At 50.4% G+C, this 22,614-nt stretch overlaps 1 protein-coding gene across 12 annotated transcripts in view; it reads left to right on the top strand.

The window, feature by feature from the left end:
* The window catches only part of LOC146871964 (KAT8 regulatory NSL complex subunit 1-like), a 1,874,485-nt gene that overhangs the window by 793,347 nt on the left and 1,058,524 nt on the right, over positions 1-22,614 (top strand). For all 12 annotated transcript variants that reach the window (XM_085652540.1, XM_085652525.1, XM_085652531.1 and 9 more), the window contains exon 6: positions 12-207. In XM_085652540.1, coding sequence (XP_085508666.1) covers positions 12-207 — 196 coding nt within the window. The remainder of the gene's footprint in view (positions 1-11; positions 208-22,614) is intronic.

Below are 22,614 nucleotides of genomic sequence, written 5' to 3'. Positions count from 1 at the left end.
CTCCTTTGTAGTCTTCAATCTGGGCTAGCATCGAGGACTGCAGGGGACAGCTGTGAAGCCGATGAGTTTGCTCAGAAAAAACAGCAGTTAAGCCTAATCCAGTCTCCTCCTGATGGCAGTTGTGTGGCAGCACGTACTCGGCCTGTCCTCAGCTGCAAGAAAAGGCGAATAGTGCGACCAAGCACTGTCGTAGCACTCTCTAAAAAGGTGAGTTTTCTCTCAAGATGTACTTTGCACTCAGCTTTCAAGTGTAATCGAAAGCTTACATCAGTTTCAAATTCCATATCTATTAGAAAGCTTATTTCAGCATTTTAAAAATGTTTTAGCACTGCATTTGTTAGATTTTCCAGACCCCAACAAACTAGGAAAGTAGTTAACCATAGAACATGACTGCATATGCTTGGCCTACACCAATGATTATCATGAATACTATCTTCAGTAGAAAATAAACTTAGATAACCTCACACCAATTGCTTTGCATATTTATGGTTGGCAATAGGGAGCTGTCCCTAAGAATGGAATAATGGGCAGCATGTCATAGGTTGTAACATGTTTTTTTACCTGTAGGAGTAGTTTTGCAGCTTTTTGAATTTTCTTGGTTCACATGATCTACATGTGCATTATTCTGCACTCTAGTGGGTGGGTCCAGTAAATGCTTCATTGTAGTACCTTTATGTTCGAGGCATATGAGCTGCAGATTACACACTGCATAGATCGCCATCTGGTGTTGGGCCCGGATGTTGCAGTTGTTTTTCTCTTGGAAAGTCTTTGGGAGTCACGAGGTATGTGACCCCTCCTTTGGATCATATTGCGCATGGGCTGCGGGTCCATCCTCAGATTGTTTTTTTCCGCCATCGGACTCTGATGTGTTCTTCGCGCTCCAGTTTGGAACCGTTCCAGTTTTCCTGTTCGGCGCGCAATCCTCCCCCCTTCGACGGTATTGTCTCATTCGCGTTCTCCAACACTCGACGCGACTCTCAACAATCTAAGTCTTCGATTCCGGTCGTCAACGAAGGCCTTCGGGCCTACCTGTGCTCCGGTCCTGGCTGATGGAAAGGACTCCATTTAAGAAGTGTCCTCGATGTGGTTCGAAGTTTCCCCACACTGATCTCGATGAGGTGTGCAACCTCTGCCTCTCCCCAGAACACGAGGCAAGGGACTGTCCAGCGTGCGCCTCCTTCCGATCGAAGAAAACAATCCGGGACCGACGAGCAAGGAGAACAATGGCTCACTCGTCTACTTCGATCCCCGACGACCTCTTTGAAGAAGGCGTCGATGTCCCGGAACAACAGCACACCGAAGAAGGCCTCGTCAGCGCCTCCGAAGCCAACGTCGAGGACATCACTCCGGCACAGAGGGGCGTGAGTACAGACGCCGACCCCGACCCTAAACCCCCCTCCACGCCATTGAAAAAGGCTTCGGTCACGCCTTCGGCCTAGGTATGCACCAAAAGACTGCTTCCCATACCTCGCTTCCGGGCCCGGTTAAGAAGCCCATCAAGCCTTCAGGCAGCTCGAGCCAGCCTACCCTCGGTGCCGAAAAAACCTAATCGGCACTGACACTGAAAAAGAAAACGCGCCTTTCCTCGTCTGCGCCGAGCTTGACACCGAAGCTCTCTGCGCCGAAGGCTGGCACCGGCTCTTCGGCACCGATAACCCCCTCGGAGCCGAGCAAGAAGCCGAAAAGCCTAGACTCCCAAACCTCGAAGCTGAAAGCCACCTCGGAACAGAGGAAGTCAAAAGACACTGTTAAACCCCACGGTTCGAAACCAAGAACCAGTGCCGAATAGACGCCTAAAAAACCCATGGCTCCGACACCATCGGCACCGAAGGACCTGCCCCTTACAGACTGTTTCGACCCGATCCTTACCAAAAAACCCTCGTAAAGGATCCAAAGACTGGGCATTTGTCGCTTAGCAACAGAAAAAGATCACTGGACAAGCCTGCACCAGCTCCACCACCAAAAAGGAGAGACTTTGCCACCTCCCCTTTGAGGATTTCTCCACCTCCTCCTCCTCCTCCTCCTCCCCCCCCCCCCCCCCATCCCATCATTCTCCCACACCATCTCCAGATGAGGATGGCGATGATGACATTATTTACGACACACGGGACGGGGCAGACAACCAACCAACAGGGGACCCTACTCCTACAGGCTCCCCAGACCCATGGGACGACTACAACATCTCAGACGTCCCTAACATCCTGCAGGACGATCTTTACCCTTCTAGACCCTCCCCCCCCCCAGAGGACACCATGGGCTTTAACCAGCTACTCCATAGGGCTGCCCGCTACCACGGGGTTGATCTCCACACAGACCCCGTAGAGGACGACTTCCTCTTAGATACAGTCAACACTGCACACAGGTCCACCTCAATCCTGACGATGCTTAAGGGGGTTATTAAGCACGCACCAGAGGTTTTTAAAGACCCAGTTAGGGCGAGGTCATTAACCCACGTATTGAGAAAAAATATAAAGCCGCCCCAACAGACCCACCCTATATTAAAGGCCCCGCATCACTAGACTCCCTGGTAGTCTCCAATGCGAGGAAACGTGCCAATTCCCAGGCATCCGGTGAGGCTCCACCGCCAGATAAGGAGTCTAAACTCCTAGATGCCTCTGGCAAACTTACGGCGTCCTAGGCGGCCAACATCTGGCGTATCGCTAACACCCAAGTGCTCCTAGCCAGATACGACAGGGCACATTATGATGAGCTGGAGTCAATCATGCAACACCTCCCTGACAAATATAAACGTAAGGCCAACTAATTGATTCAAGAGGGTAAAACCATTACAAACCCTTCCATCCGTTGTGCCCTCGATGCAGCTGACACTGCCTCCAGGGCAATAAATACCAGCACCCTTCTGCGTAGACATGCTTGGCTACGCATCTCAGGTATCAAACCTGAGGTTCAAAGTTCCATCCTCAACCACCCCTTTGATGAGAAACATCTGTTTGGTCCTAATGTCGATATAGCCCTAGAAAAAATGAAGGACACAGACACGGCAAAATCTATGGGAGCCTTGCAGTCGCAAGCACCTAGGCGCTCCTTTCGCCATTCCTCCTGTAGAAGCAACACCAGAGGCTACTCCGACAGAGCCTCCACTTCCTACAAAACCCCTACCCAATCCACCTTCACTAGGGGTTATTAAAGAGGCAGTTACAGAGGTAACAGCAACAAAGGCAGAGGCAAAACTAACACCTCCGGCTCTGCCTCCACCCCCACCCCCACCCAGTGACTTCCCTCCACTTCCCCCAGACTATTCCACTCCAGTCGGGGGCAGACTCCACAATTTCCTTCCTTTCTGGGCTACCATCACCTCAGACAGATGGGTACAACAAATAATCCAATCAGGCTACTGTCTAGAGCTAACATCTACCCCCCCGCCCAACCATTCCACCTAAACAGCGCCCAATGTCACAGGAACATTTGTCACTTCTAAAGCAGGAGGTAATCTCCCTCCTACAAAAAAATGCAATAGAAGTAGTTCCTGCCCACCAACAAAACAAGGGAGTTTACTCCCTATATTTTCTCATACCAAAGAAGGACGGCTCTCAGGCCCATTCTGGACCTCAGACCCCTAAACCAATACATTCTCAGACCATTTTTACATGGTCACACTCCAGCAGGTGCTTCCTCTGCTCTCCCAAAACGACTTCCTAACCACCATAGAGCTCAAGGACGCCTACTTCCACATTCCCACCGCTCACAGGAAGTTTCTCAGATTCATAGTGGACGGTCACCACTACCAATTCAAAGTACTCACCTTCGGAGTCACCACGGTGCCACAAGTGTTTACCAAGTGCCTAGCAGTAGTGGCAGCACACCTGAGAAGACAACACATCCACGTCTTCCCATATCTAGACGACTGGCTTATAAAAGCCAGCTCATACAACCAGTGTGTACAACACACTCATGCCACTATCCAACTACTTCACGACCTAGGCTTCACAGTAAACTACGACAAGTCCCATCTGCATCTCTCCCACGTACAACAATACCTCGGTGCCACCATAGACACCTCAAAAGCGTTAGCCTACCCCAGCCCTACCAGGATAGCAAGCATACAAGCTCTTCACGCCAAATTTCAACCTCAACACTCTTCCAGCCCGAGGGTTTATGCAACTTATAGGGATGATGGCCTCTTGCATATTCATAGTACCTCATGCAAGACTTCAGATGCGTCCTCTCCAAGAGTGCCTAGCACGCCAATGGAACCAGGCTCGAGGTCAATTAACAGATCTGGTGTTGGTAGACGGTCGTGCCCATCGCTCTCTGCAGTGGTGGACCACCAAAAACCTTTCCAAAGGGCGACCGTTCCTAGAGCCGGTTCCTCAAATAGTTTGAACAGCGGACGCATCGCTCTCTGGCTGGGGAGCTCATCTGCTACATCACACCATGCAGGGCAGGTGGACACCTCAACAAAAGTTACTCCACATCAACCATCTGGAGTTACTGGCCATATTTCTAGCCCTGAAAGCCTTTCAAACACACGTCTCAGGCAAGGCTGTCTTAGTCCGCACATACAACATGACAGCAATGTACTACATCCAAAAATAGGGCGGCCCACACACTCTTCAGCTCTCTCAGCTAGCACAGACATATGGAGGTGGGGGCCATACCTCAAAACATTTTTCTCCTAGCACAACATGTCCCAGGAGTCCAACACCATTGCAGATCTGTTGAGTCGTCAAACTCAGCAAATCCACGAGTGGGAACTTCATTCACAAGTTCTTCAACCATTCTTTCAAACGTGGGGGCAACCACAAATAGACCTCTTCACCACCCACAAAAACGCCACATGCCCAAGCTTTGCCACCAGATATCCACACCCATTGTCCAAAGGCAATGCGATATGGATGAACTGGTCAGGCAGATTTGCATACGCTTTTCCGCCTCTCCCACTCATTCCATTAGTGGTGCGCAAACTACAGCAACATTCCCTAACTCTCATCCTAGTTGCTCCTAGTTGCTCCAAGTTGGGCCTGACAACCGTGGTACACCACATTGCTGGAACTCTCCGTAGTTCCGCACCAAAAATTACACCTCTTAACCCAGAACCATGGAGAGATCAGACACCCAGACCCAGCTCAGCTCAACCTTGCGATCTGGTCCCTGAAATCCTAGAATTTGGTTACCTTAATCTTCCACCGGACTGTATGAACGTCATTAAAGAAGCTAGACGGCCTACCACTCGGCCAAGTGGAAACGTTTCGTGATTTATTGTCACAACAATAATGTCAATCCCTTAGTTGTGTGTATCCAACACATCATAGGCTACTTACTACACCTACGAAGATGCAACCTAGCCTACACGTCTATTAGACTACACCTGCTGCCATAGCAGCCTATCTACAAAAAAACAGCAGCATCACTCTTTATAGTATCTGCCATAAAAGCCTTCATGGAAGGCCTCAAAAGAATAATTCCCCCTAGAGTGCCACCCTCACCGGTGTGAAACCTAAACATCGTTCTCACAAGACTAATGGGGCCTCCATTCGAACTTCTACATAAATGCGAGCTTCAATTTTTAACATGGGAAACAGCTTTCCTTGTAGCCATTACTTCCCTCAGAAGGGTCAGTGATATACAAGCACTCACTCATTCAAAACCTTTTCTGCAAATGCATCAATAAGGTGGTTCTCCGCACTAATCCAAAATTCCTTCCTTAAGTCATTTCTCCCTTTCACCTCAATAAATCTGTGGAAGTGCCCGTATTCTTCTCGCAGCCACAAACCATTGCAGAAAGAGCTCTACATACCCTATATGTCAAAAGAGCTTTACTCTACTACATCGAGAGAACACAACCTTTTTGCAAGACCAAACAACTATTTGTGTCTTTCTCACCACCACACAAAGGCAACCCCATCTCCAAATCTGGGATAGCTAGGTGGATTGTTAAATGCATACAGATTTGCTACCACAAAGCAAAACGAACGCTATCTGTTCCCCCTAAAGCCCACTCTACACGTAAGATAGGGGCTTCCATGGCATTTTTAGGGAACATCCCCTTAGATGATATCTGCAAAGCAGCTACATTGTCTACACCGCACACTTTCACTAAACACTATTGTGTAGATGTGCAAACTAAGCAACAAGCTAGTGTGGGCCAGGCTGTCCTCAAAACACTGTTTCAGACAACTGCAACAGATACTGGTGGTCGCCGCTAGGAGGGAGTACTGCTACACAATCTATGCACAGTGTGCAATCTGCCGCTCATATGCCTCGAACGGAATATGCTACTTACCAGTAAGCATCTGTTCTTGGAATGTAGAGCTGCAGATCTACACATGCCCACCCACCTCCCCGGCTACCTTTTATCTGTTCCAGTTTTATTTTATTTAGATACAGCTCACATGGGCATCTTTCCTTTTTCCTACAAAGCTCCATCATTTCCCCGCTGGCGAATAACAATCTGAGGATGGACCCGAAGCCCATGCGCAATATGATCCAAAGGAGGAGTCGCATACCTCGTGACTTCCAAAGACTTTCCAAGAGAAAAACAACTGAAACATCCGGGCCCAACACCAGATGGTGATCTATGCACAGTGTGTAGATCTGCAGCTCTACATGCCAAGAACAGATGCTTACTGGTAAGTAGCATATTCCTTTCCCCCTTTGGCGTTGTTGACCATTTGGTGGCATCTCCTTCCTCCTATTAAATCATATGTAGGCCCTGGAATCTCATGTGCATAGTTGCTATATTCAGGTTCTTTCTAGGTTCTTGCTTAAGACTACACATGCACTGTCTGTTGCAAGACACATTGTTGGCTTACAGTGTACTTGGGGCTCACCCAATGCTTACCATTGACTGGCTTAGTCGCTTTCATTTGTTTACTTATTAGTTGGCTTCCATGGGCTGTCTTTCCTGTCGAATAGACCCATCACTTGTGTCCTTACGCTGCTCACTTTTCAGGCACTATTTTTAGGTCAGTCTACCAGACTGCACAGCTGCCTGGTTTGCTAAATACATCTTGGGGACATTTGAAAGGCTTCCCTTGGAATGCATTCTGCCCATTGCTTACCATCAGCTTTGTGTTTTGGGACTTGCGTTTGCTAGTTGTCTATCTTCTGGCTTTATTAATTTTTGGCTGTCCAGCTTGAGTTCATCTCGCCTGTGGAGCATATCCTGTTTACTATATTATTCCACCAAGTGCTTGTTTTCTGTAAACAGGCCTTTAAATCTTGTTCTTATCTTGTCCTATTCTCTGTGCTTTCAAAGAGAGGTCAAATGTCGCTGTCTGTCTTAGGATAAAACTTGGTCTTTACTTTTCTTTCTCTTACTTCAAAGTGAGAATTTGTGACGATCGTACTGTGACAAAAGCTTTTTGCTAACACAACATTAAATGTATGTATGTTTGGAAAGAATGAAATTACCCATATTCTTTTATAATTCTGAAGTGTGGCAGAAACAAATATTTTAATAGGATCAAAACAAATCGATACACTGACATCTCCACATGTTATCGCTATGTGCTTTATACTTTTATCAGTATGTCTGCAAATGTAATGGTCATTTAGAATGAAAATGTTGTCTGTAATGGCAGTACACTACCATGCATACTCCCTTTCATACCACGCAACACTCCACATCACTGCACCCTTCTCTACTCTGTACCACACCACTCTACGCCACTTCATTCTATGTCTCTGCACTGTGTACCACCCTACTTTATGCCATTGCACTCTACGCTACTATACAACTCTGCAGTCTTTGCCACTACACTCTACACCACACCACTCTGCACTTTACCCCAATGCACTCTACGTCACTTCACTCTACCCTGCCCATTCCACTCTACCCTCCACAACTCCACGCCACTCACAGTCCACCCGATGCTACTGCACTTTGAGCCGCTCTCTACTGGGCCCTACGCACCGCGCTCTCCTGGGCCTTGATCTCCTGCGCCCGGCTCCATTCAACATCTTTCTCCTCTATGCCACAAACATTTAGCGAAGCTGAACAGCAGCCAGGCTGATGTACAACATGGCTAAATCACATTGACAAAGCCTAAAGTTCTTGCATAAGTGAGACCTGTTAGCTTTGTCAATGCTTGTTCTTTTTGGTTAGGTAGAGTGCATGTGTTTCCTAGCTGTCTCCCTCATGTACATTGCATTACTTTTTCTTGCCAGCATGTTCCACACCCTCCCTCAGTTATTGCTTCCTGCCTACCCAGCTTCCATTGCCATTCTTGCTTCCCTACTCCCTCTGATCATGTGTTTACCTATCCCCACAAGCCATCTGCTGTCCGTCTGCTTCCACCATCCCCACCCTTTGTTGTCCGTGGCTTCCCCATTGTTTTCTTGCTTATCCTTCTCTCACTCCCTCTGTGTTGCGTCCTCTCCCACCCGATTTCCCATTGCCAACCCATTCCCCGTTCTCCGCCAGAGAATCCTCCTCAATAAGGGTAAATCCGTGCTTAAGACATTGAGGGTTTCCCTGGAAGAGAACCAGGATTACAGGTAAGAAACTTTCCTTTTTTTCTTTTTTTAAGTGCATTCGCTCCAGAACATAAAAGCGCATTTTGTGCAAATTGCTTGCTTCATTTTGTAGGTGCATGCCTAAAGGACTCTGAGCGCGGCATAGCATTTTTAAAAAAACATTATTTTGTTGTGCTTTTGTACAGCATGGCGTAAAAATCATTGCTAAAGCCAGTAAGTTTCCTAGACGAGACCTATTGGCTTTGCCAATGCTTGTTTCCCATTTGTTGATGTGCATGTTCTACTACTTTCATTGTAATCAATCAATCAGGGTTTGTAAAGAGCGGCTACTTACCCATGAGGGTCTCGAGGTGCAGCAGATCAGACTTAAGTGCGGAGTTAATCCGAAGAGCCAGGTCTTTCCTGAATTGAGTCAGCGATGGTGATTTCCTGAGGTGATGGGCATGGTGTTCCATGTCTTGGAGGCAAGGTAGGAGAAGGACATTCCTCCAGTTCTGGTGTTGCGGATGTGTGGGACGGTGTAGGAAGCTGGCTCTGTATTTACTATACCAAAAGGAGTCCAGTGAAACCCCAAAGGTAGACAGGTAAAAGTAGATAGCACCATTCTCCCTATTTGTGGTAGTGTGGGCGAGCAGTAATGTTTTATCAGAGGGTAGTGTTAAGCATTTGTTGTACACACTCAATCAGCAAATGATGTCACACACAAAGACTGAACTCAGACCAATTTGATTTGTATAAAAACATTAAGTTATTTTATTTCTAGAATAAGCAAAGCCTTGCAGATCTAAATGAAATAAATGCTTTGCAAAATATTATGCAGTGTTGCAAGTTCAAACGCAATTGTGTGAAATACAGGTAAGTCAAGTTATTGAAATACTGTACAGATCACTTTTTAGATTACTTTTTAGATTTGTTTCTCTACTCGGTGTGATATCCCTAGATATCACACTGGGACATTTCCTAGAGAAAAGGTAAGTAAAATCAGTTTTGGACAATTGTCATTTTACAGGTTTCCATACAAATCAACTCCACACTTAAAATATTTTTTAGAGAAAGTCAATGGATTCCTCTGGAGAGAAATGAAGTTAACGGTTACCAGGTAAGTACTGGGTCTTTGTTGTTGAGTTTCTGGGGTTAGAACAAGGGTTCTCCCATGGTGAAGGATGCACTTGTTACACCCTCGGCGGCACTAGGGCGGCTGGGTGCAGAGTGCTGAGGCCCAATGTTATCCAATGAGAGATAGGGGGCCTCCGATTGGTGACTGCTTAAGAGCAGCTCCTGGGGTTTAGCTCAATGCAAAGGGGGATCTGTTTTAGCACACAAGGTGCACCCGCAGCGGCGCAGAGGCGGCCAGGTGCAGGGTGCTGTTTTGGTGTTGGGTGCCCTGTTGCTTTCAATGGGGAATCTGGGTTTTGAGCTGCAGGCTCGGTCCAGGAAGACTGCTGGGCAGGTACGTTGAAGCCCCCGGGGACGTAGGTGCGCCTCTGGTTCTTTTCTCCAATGTGCAGCGCGGCTGGATGCAGGGGGTCTTTTGAGGTCAGATTTCACCTTAGCGGGAAACTCGTGTGTGGGGGGGTGGGGGGGGAGGGGGGGGCTAGGGGGGGGGCTCCGTGCAGAGGCTGCAGGCGGCATCGGGGAGTCCTGGAGAGGTCGTCCTATGGTGAACTTGGGCTCTGGAATGCTGGAGGACCTCGCTGGGACCGGTGGGTCACTCTAACTCGGCCCGTAGGCGACTGGTGCAGTGGTGGTTCCAGGCATCCGGTTTCTTTTTCCTCAGCAGGCTCGGGTGTTTCTTTCGAACAGAGCTGCTGTTCACAGGAGGTTTGGTCTTTGTTGAAGGCAGACAGTCCTCCCAGGGTTCTGGAGGTCGCTGGCTGCAGGACAAGGCAACTTTTGATGCAGGATCTCTGGAAACACCAGACGGGCTGGTAGGACTGGGGCAAAGTCAGTTCTTCTCTGCAGCCTCTTCTGCTGGGCCTCTTCTGCTGGTTGTCGTCTTTCATCCTTTTTCGTAGGTTGCTGGATTCTGTCTTGTTGGTTCACGGCTGCCCCCTAAATACTGTATTTACGGGGTGTTTTAGGGGTCTCGTGGTCAGTAGCCGATGGTCCACTGATCTTAGGGTAGCTGCACCCTTGGTGTCCTCACCCAACTTGGGGGAGTGAGCACAATCCCTAATCCTGACTGGGGAGTGGCAGCTATCTTGCAGATCATGAGTGGTCTTCACCTCGCCTCCACCACCTGAGGGGTGGGGTTGGCAGAGGTGGGCACACCTTCTGGGCTGGCTAATTTTTCCTGCCTGTCTTCCTACCGAAAAGGAGGGGAGATAGGAAGGGGGCCAGCTCCTGATAGTACGAGAGGCTGGGGGTCGCATTACAAAGGGTGCAATGCTTTTGAAGCTACCTCTGCCACAGATGTCTCTTCCTGGCCTCGGGGAGGTGTGAACTCCTCCGTCCAGGAATGGCTGTGTTTCTGGGCTCAGGGAGCGAATGCTCCCACCCTAGGGGGTCCAGAAACATGTCTCGTGCTGGCAGGCTTGTGGGTACCAGTCAGGGAACCCACCCGAGGCTGTTCGTTTTTCAGGGGCCATCTCTAAGATGCCTTCTGAGTGCATTTTTCATTAAATCCCACACTGGCATCTGTTGGTTAATGTGCTGCGAAGTTTGATACCAAACTTCCCAATTTTCAGTAAAGCCATTATGGTGCTGTGGAGTTCTTGAAGACAATCTCCCAGCACCATTAACTCTTGATGGCATTACTACACTTACAATGTCTAGGAATTGGTCTAGACACTGTAGGCGTACAGGGCTCATGCACCTGTTCTCACCCCTCTAGCTGGTATAGTGCATCCAGCTTGAGGGGTGGCTGACCTATGCTAGGGCAGTGGGTTGTAGGCATGGCACATAGGGGTTTGTGCTCTGTTAACTTCACTTTTTTCTGCACCGAAACATTGTGTGTGTGTGTGTGTGTGTGTGTGTGTGTGTGTGTGTGTGTGTGTGTATGGCCTCTAAGGATGGCACAATAAGTGCTGCAGCCCTTGCCACCCATGGGACCTTTTATAAGAGACTGACGTGGCCAGAGAGGTGCCAATTGGGGGATAGAAGTTATAGTTTCGGGGAAAGAACACCGGCCCTGGGAACCTGATTGGCAGGGACCCAGGGCACATCAAGTCAAAGTGCATCAGTAGTCTGGTAAAAAGTGGGGAAGGTGGGTTATTGCAACAGTGAAAGCTGCCAGGGAAAGCCAGTTGCCAGGGAATGCTGAGCGGAGGTGTCTGTTAGGTACCTGGAATGTGAGCCGGTGATTCAGGTATGCAGGTTCGGCGTTGTGAATGGCCTTGTATGCATGGGTGATGAGTTTGAAGGTTATTCTTCTGTCGACTGGGAGCCAGTGGAGATTGCAGAGTTGTTGGGTGATGTGGCTGTGATGGGGGATGTTGAGCGGTCTTGCTGCGGCATTCTGGAGTCCTCGGAGGAGTTTCTGGGTGACCTCCAGTGTAGAGGTTGTTGCTGTAGTAGAGTCAGCTGCTGATGAGGGCATAGTTGACTGTCTCCCTAGATTCGGTGGGGATCCATCTGAAAGTCTTTCGAAGTAGGCAGAGTCTGTTGAAGCAGGCAGAGGAGACGGTGCGGTCCATTGTGAGCGAGGAGTCCAGTACGATGCTGAGGTTTTGTGCGTGGTTCGTGGGGTTAAGGAGACTTCCTAGAGCAGAGGACCACCAGGAGTCGTTCCAAGCCGAGGGAGAGGTTCCCGGGATGAGGACTTTTGTCTTGTCCGAGTAGAGCTTCAGGCAGCTGTCCTTTATCCAGGTGGCAACTGCTTTCATTCCTTCTTGGAAGTTGTCCCGGTCAACAGTGGGTTCTTTGGTGAGAGAGAGGATCAGCTGGGAGTTGACGTAGTAATCTCGTCTATTTTCCAGTTTAAGAAAAGCCTCATTTCAAGGGGAGGTCTTAAGTGAATACAAAACAATTCAGCAAGTAGCATGAATCTTTTCTGGGTTCCCATGCTATGCGTAGGTTTCTTAGCGAAGTTGTTCTTGGCTAGGAGATTGGGTTCAGAGGAGTGTGCCGTCGCAAATAGGTTTTTAGGTGCCTTCTGTCCAACCTGCTATCTTGCATTTTCATAAAATATTGTGAACACATTTGCAAAAACCAGTGTTTCTCCCTTTTTAGGTCGAGCGTTTGACCTCTTGGATGTTCTTTAGTATATACTTATATACTTATGTGTGGACTTAAACTCCGCCCACTGCTTTCAATTGTTTGTGTCCTTAAGGGACTAAGTACTGTATTACACTATGCCTGTTTATCTGTTCTTTGGGGGACTATTTATTTTAATCTTTCCCTGCTCTGTTAATGTTTGCTAGCATGTGGCTGACTTCCATTTAGTCAGAGGATTACCAAACCGCTGGAGCTCGAAAGAACTGGTGTGAGCACTCACCCTTTCAATGAGAAGTTGTTGGGGCACCTCTCCCATTTTCTGAGCGTCTGTTTCTGGCCGGGACAGCCGTGGTGAAGCGCTTGCTGCCATTAGAGAAACAGATGAGGCGGGGGTTACCCAATCCTTGGCAGAACCAACATTCTTTTTGGCAGATTTATATAGCGTGAAGGAGACACAATGTTATTAGAGTGTTTTACGTAAGCGCCAGTTGGATAACACCGTTACATTTCTAGGCGCAAGTGCCGTGTGGAGGCACCCGCTGCCTTTCGTACACCGCTGCCTCGCCTCCAAGCGAGGTCCCGTTACCATACAATCAGGGAAGGTCCAAGGCTGAGAGGCTCCAGCCCTCAGCCACAGCCCTAGATCTGCTGGAGCTCAAAAGAACTGGTGTGAGCACTCCCTCTTTTGATAAGTTGTTGGGACAACTCTGTTTTCAGAGCGTTGCGAATCCCTTGTCGGCATCAATGGAACCAGATCAGGCTGGGCTTCCCCAGACCTCGGCAGAATTGGCATTTCTTTTGTTTTTGTATTGACTTGTATAGCGGGATGTAGACCTGAGGATATTGGAGCCCTTTAAATAATCAGCAGTTGCATAACACAATGCTACATTACTAAGCAGGAGTGCCGTCGAGGCACCCGCTGCCTTTCATACATGACTGCAGCGCCTCCAAGCGAGGTCTCTTTACCACACAATCTGGGTCGGCCCCAGTCAGCGAGGCTCCAGTCGGCCATGCCCGTAGATCCGGTGTTAGTCTGTGTCGCCGTCTCTCCACCAGACTCCTTTCATTCCCCGGGGGAGCTTCATGTTTGTGCTGCACACCTAATGGTAAGCTTTCGAGGCTCCAGTTGCTGGCCGTGCCCCTATATCTGGTGTGGTGGACCCGCCGGCTGCCCAGTGCTCCGTCTGAAGCTACTGGCCTCCTTCAATGCCCCAGTGGAGATTGATGTTTGTCCTGTGAACACCCCCTCCCCCCGGAGATTTATATAGTGCAAACTTGACCTGAAGGTATCTGGTGTGTATGTATATGGGAGGGCTTGACACGTTTGTGAGTGGAGCTCTTTGCTTGGTAGCAGTGAGTATGTTAAAATAGCCTTTATCCTTTGTAACTAATTTGTTATTCTGGGATCTAGGGCTAGGTTAAAATAGATCAGTGTGATGCTTTTAGGAATTAATGTTCCCAAGCATCGGATAGGTAGACCTGTTTAAGCCTTTATATAGCCCATGAAGGGTCAGTAGGCCTTCCTCAGGACCTCGTTTTTACCCTGCTTTTTGCGATTGCAAATTTTTTGTGCAATTAAATAGTAACAAGTATGCACGTTACCATGCAGACCATATTTATGACCTTTTCCTTGTATGGTTGTAAATGCAGGCTGCGTGTCTTGGTGCAGACGAAAGTGAAAACACCACGTCACACATCCCTATGTCCCCTAACACTTCATGTAAAATTTGTAAGTCCCCCATACAGCAAGCTTGACGTCCCTAAGGCAGGGTGCTGAATATTACATTTGAGCTGCATGAGTAGATATGCCTCTGTTCTTGACAGTCCTATTACTGCCAGTACAAGTGGCCAGGCAAGCCATTTTGAAATGTGCTGGCCACTGGTGAAAATGAGTTCCCCCTGCCTCATGATGGCTTCAATGAAGATAGGGATGCTTGGGTTCAAACATCATTTATTGGTAAACCCACACTGCTTCCAGTGGTGGTTTTACCAATACATGCATCCAGAGGGCACCTTAAAGGTACCCCTGAAACCCTACCAGCCTCTGGTGTGCTCTGTGACTGGTTTTTGCCAGCCTGCCACCAAGACACTGTTCTAATCTAGGGTGAGAGCCTCTGCTCTCAGAAAACCCAGAACAAAAGTCATCCTGGAAGAGGGTGCAAAACCCCCTCCCACAGGATGACCTGCTGATAGCCTTCCTAGGCCAGCAAGCTTCAAAGAGCTGCCTCCTTTGAAATGGGGATCTGGCTCCCCCCTCACAAGAAAGGAAGCCGACCCCTTTGTCCAGAGCCTCTTTGGCACCTTGACAGGTGCGAAAATTTGCAAGTCAGGTGTTTCACCCGCAGGCTAATATTACCCCTAAGGTGTACTAAACTGCAGTGTATGCAATTTTTAACAAGTAGCCATCTTTGTGATGGCATACTTGGGAATTCCGGGACAAGGTTATGGCCACTTCCAACAGGGAGTAGTTATAAAGTAGGCGTAGTGACCCCAAGAGTCAGTAGCCCATTGGCTACTACCATACACACTCCTAACTATCCAAAATTGAATATTTAGAGGAGTCCCTGGCACCAGAAGAGAATATCCTGATGACCTGAAGAAAGATGACTGACAATTAATCGCACAGTAAGAACAGAAGGCCCAGCAACTACCTGCTGACTTTGCCTGTTGCACAAAAAGTCAATTTGTCCCGCAGCTGCTGGATTCCCAAGCCACGGAGACCTCCCAGCCTTCGCCCAGGAACCAAGACCTCCAGAGAGACAGCGGAACTGTCCCCTGTATCCTGCAGACAGCCCAAAAAAATCAAGGGGAATCCAGCCCACCAAAACCCACTGCTGCAAAGCACCACCGCACCCAACCCCTCAACCCATGTTGGAGAGGGCCAGCGGTGTCAGCGTGGTCCTCAAATTACCGTATCCACTGTGGAGTGACTCCTCGTGGCCTCCCCGCCGTCGCCTGTAGCTTCTTTTGGCAGGGCCCCTCAACCGTGAGTGTTGTCGGATGGAGAAACCAGACACCAGAACACCCCATCCAAAGGAGAAAGAAGACCTAAGGTGTCCTCATGCCTCCCCGCCCCCAACATCACAAGAACCAAAGGCACCTGTTGATTTCACTGGACTGGCCACACAGTCCCCTCCTGCAGCCTCTGTTTACAGCAACCATTCTTCTTTGGATAACATTAGGCACTTGACCCTGTTTGGCACCTCTGCGCCCGGCTGCTCTAGTGCCACTGATGGTGTTCTGCTGGTGCTGCCATGGACCTTTCTTACCACTCCCCTTAACTCCTGGAGCAGGGTCCCGTAAGTCGCTGACAAAAACCGATAAATTGCATTTTTCTCCCATAGTTTAATATTGTAGAAATCAAACATTTCTCTAAGCGTTGACTTTTTGAATTGCAAAAAATTCCTATTTTAAAATGTACCTACGTGAACAATTTTCTGATGCCTCAACATATATAAAGATACTTGCTATTTTTATGAATTATTGTGGATCTCCGTTTTGAGTCATGTCTCATTTATTGTCGATTGTGTGTATTTTCAGATGTCTTTCACTCCTTTGTGTTAAGCCTAAGGCTGCTCGACCACACTGCCCCCCTCATAGAGCACCTTGGGATTGCCATAGAATACCCCCCTGTCCACTCCTAAGGGAAACCCTGGACTCTTTACACAATATCTAATTTTGATATATCATATAAAAAGTCACATTTCTACAATCTACGAACTGGCAAACTGCCAAGAAAGAGGAGGCTAGAGTTTAAAAAAATAAAGTCCTTCTTACATCCACCAAAGTAGTCTAGCCCACCACCAATGCTACACAGCCCACTTGCGCATTATCGCCCATCGCAGTCTTCTACACATTCAGCAGAGAATGTAGAACTGTTTTCACCAGAGGATGATTTAGAGGGGTGTAGGAAGCCGGCTCTGTATATACTATACAAAAAGGTGGTGTAGTGTGCACTGAACCCAGTGAGTCCCCAGAGGTATAGCAGAGGATAACTTAGATAATACCTTACTCTCAATTTAGTGATAGCTGGGTTGAGCAGTTAGACTCATCATGGGTTAATGTGAATGCAATTGTTTTATTTACTCATTCAAGGCAGGAAAACATAGTCAGTGACTAACTCCAGGCCAAAGGCTGCAAAAATAATACTTTAGTTATTTTTATTTTAGGAACCAAGTTGAACTCTGTTACAGGTAAGTAAACTTTTCAGAAAGAAATGCAATACTTTCAATTACAGTTGGCAAAAGGTTGTAGAAACATTCAAAATACTTTACAGATTCCTCTAAGATTTGTCAAAGTCTAAAGAGATGATGTGTTGTATTCTCAGAATCAACAAAGTGCAATACATAGAAAACCAATGTAATCCTAGGGGACGAAAAGCAGGCAAGTAATTTCAGGTAAGTAGACGACTTAAAAGTTTAGTCTCCGGAGGGTTTGACCAACACTGGGCAAGGGTCGGGCCATGGTAGGTACTGCACCACCAGCAACACTGGTGCGGCCGGGTGCAGATGTCACTGGACCCAATGTTACCCCATGGTACTTGGGGAAGCGAACCTCAAAGGCACCAGTTGCAGGCAAATACCTGTGGTTCAGGGACACAGGCCCTGGGGTTTGAGGTCAGCACTGAGGTGTCCAACAAGTAGCAGCACAGCTGCACCACCAGCAGCACAGGGGCAGCCATGTGCTGGGTGAAAAGTAGGCGTCAGGTGCCCAGTAGAAATCAATAAAAGTTCCTAGGTTGAAGAAAACTACTGCAGGCTTGGAGTAAAAGACTGGCTAAATGAATCTCACGACTGTAAATGTAAGTTGGATAGTGGGGGGATGCTGTGACACCTTCGGTTGGGCACTTAAAGGCCTGGGGGCTGCGGGTTCAGGAGTGTCTTTAAGCATCCGGTTTCTCCCACAATTCGGTCGGGGGGGACCCTTAATGTTGATGCTGTAGGTGTCTTGGGGAAGTTCAGGAGAGGTCGTCCAACACTGGATCCCAGGTCAGGATTGCTGGGGAGACGTTACTAGGTCGGTAAGCTACCTTGACATTGGCCGTGGCGATGGGTGCAGAGTGGTGGAAGTGTTGCAGATCCATTTGTTTCTGGAGTCCTTGGTTTAGCTTCTTTCTAGACCAATCCGGTGTCCACGGGAGAAAGGAGTCTTTGTTGAAGGCAACTTGGGTCTCTGGCGTTCTTGGAGGTTGCTGACTGCAGGACATGTCGGTTTCTTAAAGCAGGGGCGCTGCAGGAGGAGACAGGCTTGTAGGGCTGGGGCCCAAGTCAGTTGTCATCTTCATCTGATAGAGACTACTAGCCGCAGATTCCTTAACGTAGAATTATCCCTAGGCGTGAGACTGGACCCAGAAAACTTTCTTGCCCAGCATCTCTGCTCGCCGGGGGAGGGGGGGAGGCGGTACCACGCGACTCCACCCCTACGTCATCCGTGGGCGTGACATCAGCGAGGTCACATAAGCCCCACCCCGGCGCGCTGACGTCCGTTTTCTTCTTTTCTGCGTGCAACGCGGATCCGGATCGTGTTCCTGGCCTGTTTCAGGCCTTCTTTTTCTGCTTTCAGCATTTTACTTGAGAACAGTGTGCAAATGCCTTCGGGCTTCAAGACGTGCTCGTCTTGCGCACGCCAGATGTCAGCAATGGATCCTCACCCCATCTGCATGTGGTGTTTGGGGAAGCACCACGACTCCACGGACTGCGAGGCGTGTCAGCAAATGAAGCCAAAGTCCCGGCAGGAGCGCCGGATGAAACTCCTTTAGGCACGCATTTCCAGGTCGACGTCGCCGCGCCCGTCCCCCGCGGAAGACTTCAAGACCCGCTGCTTCCGTCTCAGATATTGTCCCTCTCCCAGGCCGCAAGGGCGTCGCTCACCTTGGTAAGTGTCTGTGTGTCCCCGAGGCCCGGTCCCCGGCCTGTTGGGGGTGCGGGTTCTCCGCGGGTGGTGCGGCCCGCGCGTCGCCACCCTATCTGCCGGGGCGGGGGCGACCAGAGCCCAGATGGAGGCCTATGCAGCGGCCTTGCATACCTCTTTGGCTCTTCCCTCTTCTCCTTTTCTTCCTGGGACGTCTGCGGATCCTTTGCCACGTGCGGGGACTTCTGTGGTGTCGCCGGCAGCTCCGGCCCCGGCGCACAGGTTCGGCTTCAGGTTCTGAATTGGTGGTGCCGTCAGGGTGCGGCCCTCCGGGGTTCCCTCCTTCGGACCACGGCGCCACTGCCTCGCCCCAAACCCCCGCGTGGGTCCCTGTGGTGTTGCGGGAGGTTGCCGGGGCTGTGGGCGTGTCCTCGAGTCCAACTCGGTCCTCTGGGCAGGCGCCGGCCTTGTCCGAGGACAAGGTGATGCCGCTCAGGCGCTGGTGGCTGCTGGCCCTGGCGGGGTCGGCTAGGGGTCCGGGTGTATCCACGGGCCCCCCTCGTCCCTCCATGCCGGCGACTGCCTTGTCTATGCCTTTTTACGCCGTTCTTTAGCTGCCCTGGCTCCGACCTAGCCTCGGTCTCCTACGCCGCGTGTTGTGGTTGCGATCGTTCCGGCGTCCCCTTCTGCGCCGGTTGACGTTGACCTGACGCCGGCGGGGGACTCTACGACGCTGGGTCGTCGATTCGTCTTCGGACGCCCCCTCTTCTCCAGAGGTTCGGAGGTTGTTGGTTTCATCTTCTCCGCGTCGTGGCTTTTTCCCCGGCGTCCTGTAAGGACGGCTCTTCGCCGTCACCGCGCCCGCAGTCTTTGCTGGAGGCACCTCAGGTTCCCCATTCATCGGTCCACCTTCCCTGTTCATCGGTCCACCTTCCCCGTTCCGGGCTTGGCCTTTCCTTCCTCCGGTTGGGCTGGGGGACGGCCGCCTTAGCTTGCAGCTGTCGCCCACAGAGGAACTGCTTTCCCTGCCGCGGGGCCCTACGGAGGAGAGTGCTGCCTGCGCTCGGGCTGTTTCCACGGCTCCGGGAATCTTGCGCATGGGCGATCCGTGGGGAAATGGGCAGCTGGATCATCTGCTGGAGGTTCTCCATCATGGTTCTGGTGGTCGGGAGCTGCTTCTTCCGTGCAAGGCTTTGCTCCACACTTCTCTTTTGCGGGCTTGGGGGCATCCTGCCATGGGGGACCCGGTGCCACAGCCATTTCTGCATCGCCACCGTCCTGCCCCGCATGATCCTGTCTGTCTTTCCCTCCAGCCCTCTACCTGGGGCCCTCTTTTACAGACTGCCTTTACCTCCCTGCCATTGGTGTTGTCTCCCCCTTCACTGGAGGCCCGCTGGTTAGATTCCTGGCGGCACAATAGCTTCGCCTCCTCCAGTGCGGCTTTGCGGGCCCTTAACACTCTTTGTGTATTGGCTAGAGCCACTTCTTGCTTGTGGGATTCGGCGGAGTCCCTTATGTCTGCCGCTTCTCAGGAGGGTTCCTGTGTTGATCTGCAGCACCATGTGTTGGATGGCCGGGAGCTGGCGGCATTTATTCTTTGCTCGGCTCTGGACATTTCGGAGGTGCTTGGTCGTACCATGGCTTCTTCGGTGGCCCTTCGTTGCCATGCCTGGCTACGGGGTAGTGCATTCCCTGAGAACGTTAGAGAACGGCTGGTTGACCTTCCCTTTGATGGCGCTCTTTTGTTCCACGCCCCTGCATATTCTGCCATTCAGAGGTTTCTTGCGGGGCTTCGTCCTCCTCCTCCCCCTCCCCCTCAGTGACCTGTATGTCGGTCTGTGTTTTGGGAGGTGCTCTTCCGTTGTTTTCCTGATGCCTTGTAGCGAGTAGCCCCGATTGTGTGTTCTTTGTGGTTGATGTGCCTTCAGGTCCTTCTGTTGGGACTTTGGTGCTGTTGGCTGCTGGTCCAGCCCTTATTTCACTTGTGGTTTTTGCTGTTGGTAAGCCATGTAGGCCCTGAGATTAGGACTCTGCGTATTCTTTATTGGCTGATTGGAAAGCCGTCTGTGGTTTTCTCCGCAGGTCTTTGTTTGTCCTCTGCTGCGGAAACTTTTTCCTAAGAGGGTTCTCATGTTCTTGGGACGTAACATACCCTATGTGGGGTAATTATAGCTATTCCATAGCACTATCATGTGCTGGGGAGGTGTGGTCGTCCTTTGGGCTCCTTGCTCTCCGTGGCATCACGGTACGCGGCAGGTGCGCTCTTCTTGCCATTTGTTTGACGCAGCTTGCGTTGTGCCCAGGTCCGTCCTTCTCCTGGTTTGCTACGTCGCTAGGCCAGTCTGGCATGCTGTCTGCGGCATAGTGTTGTAGCGGTTCCGCACTTCTGTCTGGGGTTTCGGCTTGGTCCTCTGTCTGCTGTTCTGGGGGGGACTGGCTTTCCTTGGCTTCTGTGTTCTGGTGGACGGCTTTATCCGTCCTCCGTCTCTCTCTTCTTTCCTGCCTGGTTCCTCTTCCTTCATAGATCTGTGTGTGCGTTTCTTGGCCGGCCTCCTCCCTTGGAGTGTGTCCTGGCCCTTCCTGGCCTCTGCCTTCGGCTGGTGTCTGGCTTGTCTTTGGTGCACCGTTTCGTGATGTTGCCTGCTGCTCACTACGCATGCCTGTGCAGGCCTATTTGTTCTGCTCCACCTTTGTGGCCTTTGATGTATTCCCTTGTGCCCCTGCCTTTGGTTCCGCTGGGGCTTGCGCGACTGTCTCTCTTCTCCGTCTGCGCTTTGGCGGTGGAGCAGTTCCTGCCCTGTCCGCTGTTTGCGGCTGCGGTGTCACTATGTATGTTTCTTACGGTGGGCCCTGCCTCCGTTTCTTCCTCCTCTCCCTAGGGTTTGAGGTGGTCCTTGGTTTCCTTGGGGCTCTCAGGCGCTGTCTGCCCCTGCGGGGTGTTGGGCAGTTCTCCCTTGGTTGGGCTTAGGATATCCTGGCCTTTTCCTTCTTGTCCTTGTAACATGTCCCCTGCTGGGGCCCTGTGGCTCTCCTGGTGGGGAGGCTCTCTCGCAGGCCCTCCTCCTCCCTTTTGGGTATGGCTAGGGTATCTATTCTACGTTAAGGAATCTGCAGCTAGTAGTCTCTATCAGATGTACAAGTTACTTCCCTTCGGTAACAATGTGTTCGAGGCATATGAGCTGCAGATTAGACACTGTGCATAGATCGCCATCTGGTGTTGTGCCCGTATGTTTGCAGTTTTTCTTCTTGGAAAGTCTTTGGAAGTCACGAGGTATGTGACTCCTCCTTTGGATCATACTGCACATGGGCTTCGGCTCCATCGTCAGATTGTTTTTTTCCGCCATCGGGCTCGGGTGTGTTCTTCGCGCTCCGCTTCCGAACCGTTTCCAGTTCTCCTAATAGGCGCGCTGTTCTTCCCTGGTATTGTTCTCGATCGCGATTTCCCCACTCGACGCGATTCATCATTAGACTTCTTCGATTCCGGTCGTCGACGAAGGCCTTCGGGCCTACCTCACCTCAGCTCCGCTCCTGGCTCATGGAAAGGACTCCATTTAAGAAGTGTACTCGATGTGGGTCCAAATTTCCCCACACCAATCTCCATGAGGTGTGCAACCTCTGCCTCTCCCCAGAACACGAGGCACGAGACTGTCCGGCTTGCAAATCCTTCCGGTCCAAAAAGACCATTCGGAACCGAAGGGCGAGAAGAACCATGGCACACTCGTCGACTGTAATCCCCGACGACATCTTCGTAGAAGGCGTCGATGTTCCTGAGGACCAGCACACCAAAGATGGCCTCGACAGCGCCTCCGAAGCCGACTCAGATGTCGAGAACATCACTCCGGCATAGAGGGGCGTGAGTACTACTATCGATCCCCACCCTTGACGGCATCGAAAAAGGCTTCGGTCACGCCTTCGCCCTCGGGCCTAGGCAAGACCAAAGACACTGCTTCACATACCTCGCTTTCAGGCCCGGTTAAGAAGCTCATCAAGCCTTCTGGCAGCTTGGGCTCGAGCCAGCCTGCCGTCAGTGCCGAGAAACACTCCTCCGCACCGGCACCGAAAAAGAAGATGGCTTCCTCCTCCGCGCCGAGCTCCACACCGAAGCACTCGGCGCCAAAGACACCTACTAGCTCCTCGGTACCGACACCATCCCCGGAACCGAGCAAGAAA

The sequence above is a fragment of the Triturus cristatus genome, chromosome 1_1 (assembly GCF_964204655.1).
Source record: "Triturus cristatus chromosome 1_1, aTriCri1.1, whole genome shotgun sequence".
Taxonomy (NCBI): Eukaryota; Metazoa; Chordata; class Amphibia; order Caudata; family Salamandridae; genus Triturus; species Triturus cristatus.
The sequence above is the reverse complement of the archived record's forward strand: the minus strand, read 5'-3'. Positions and strand labels throughout refer to the sequence as shown.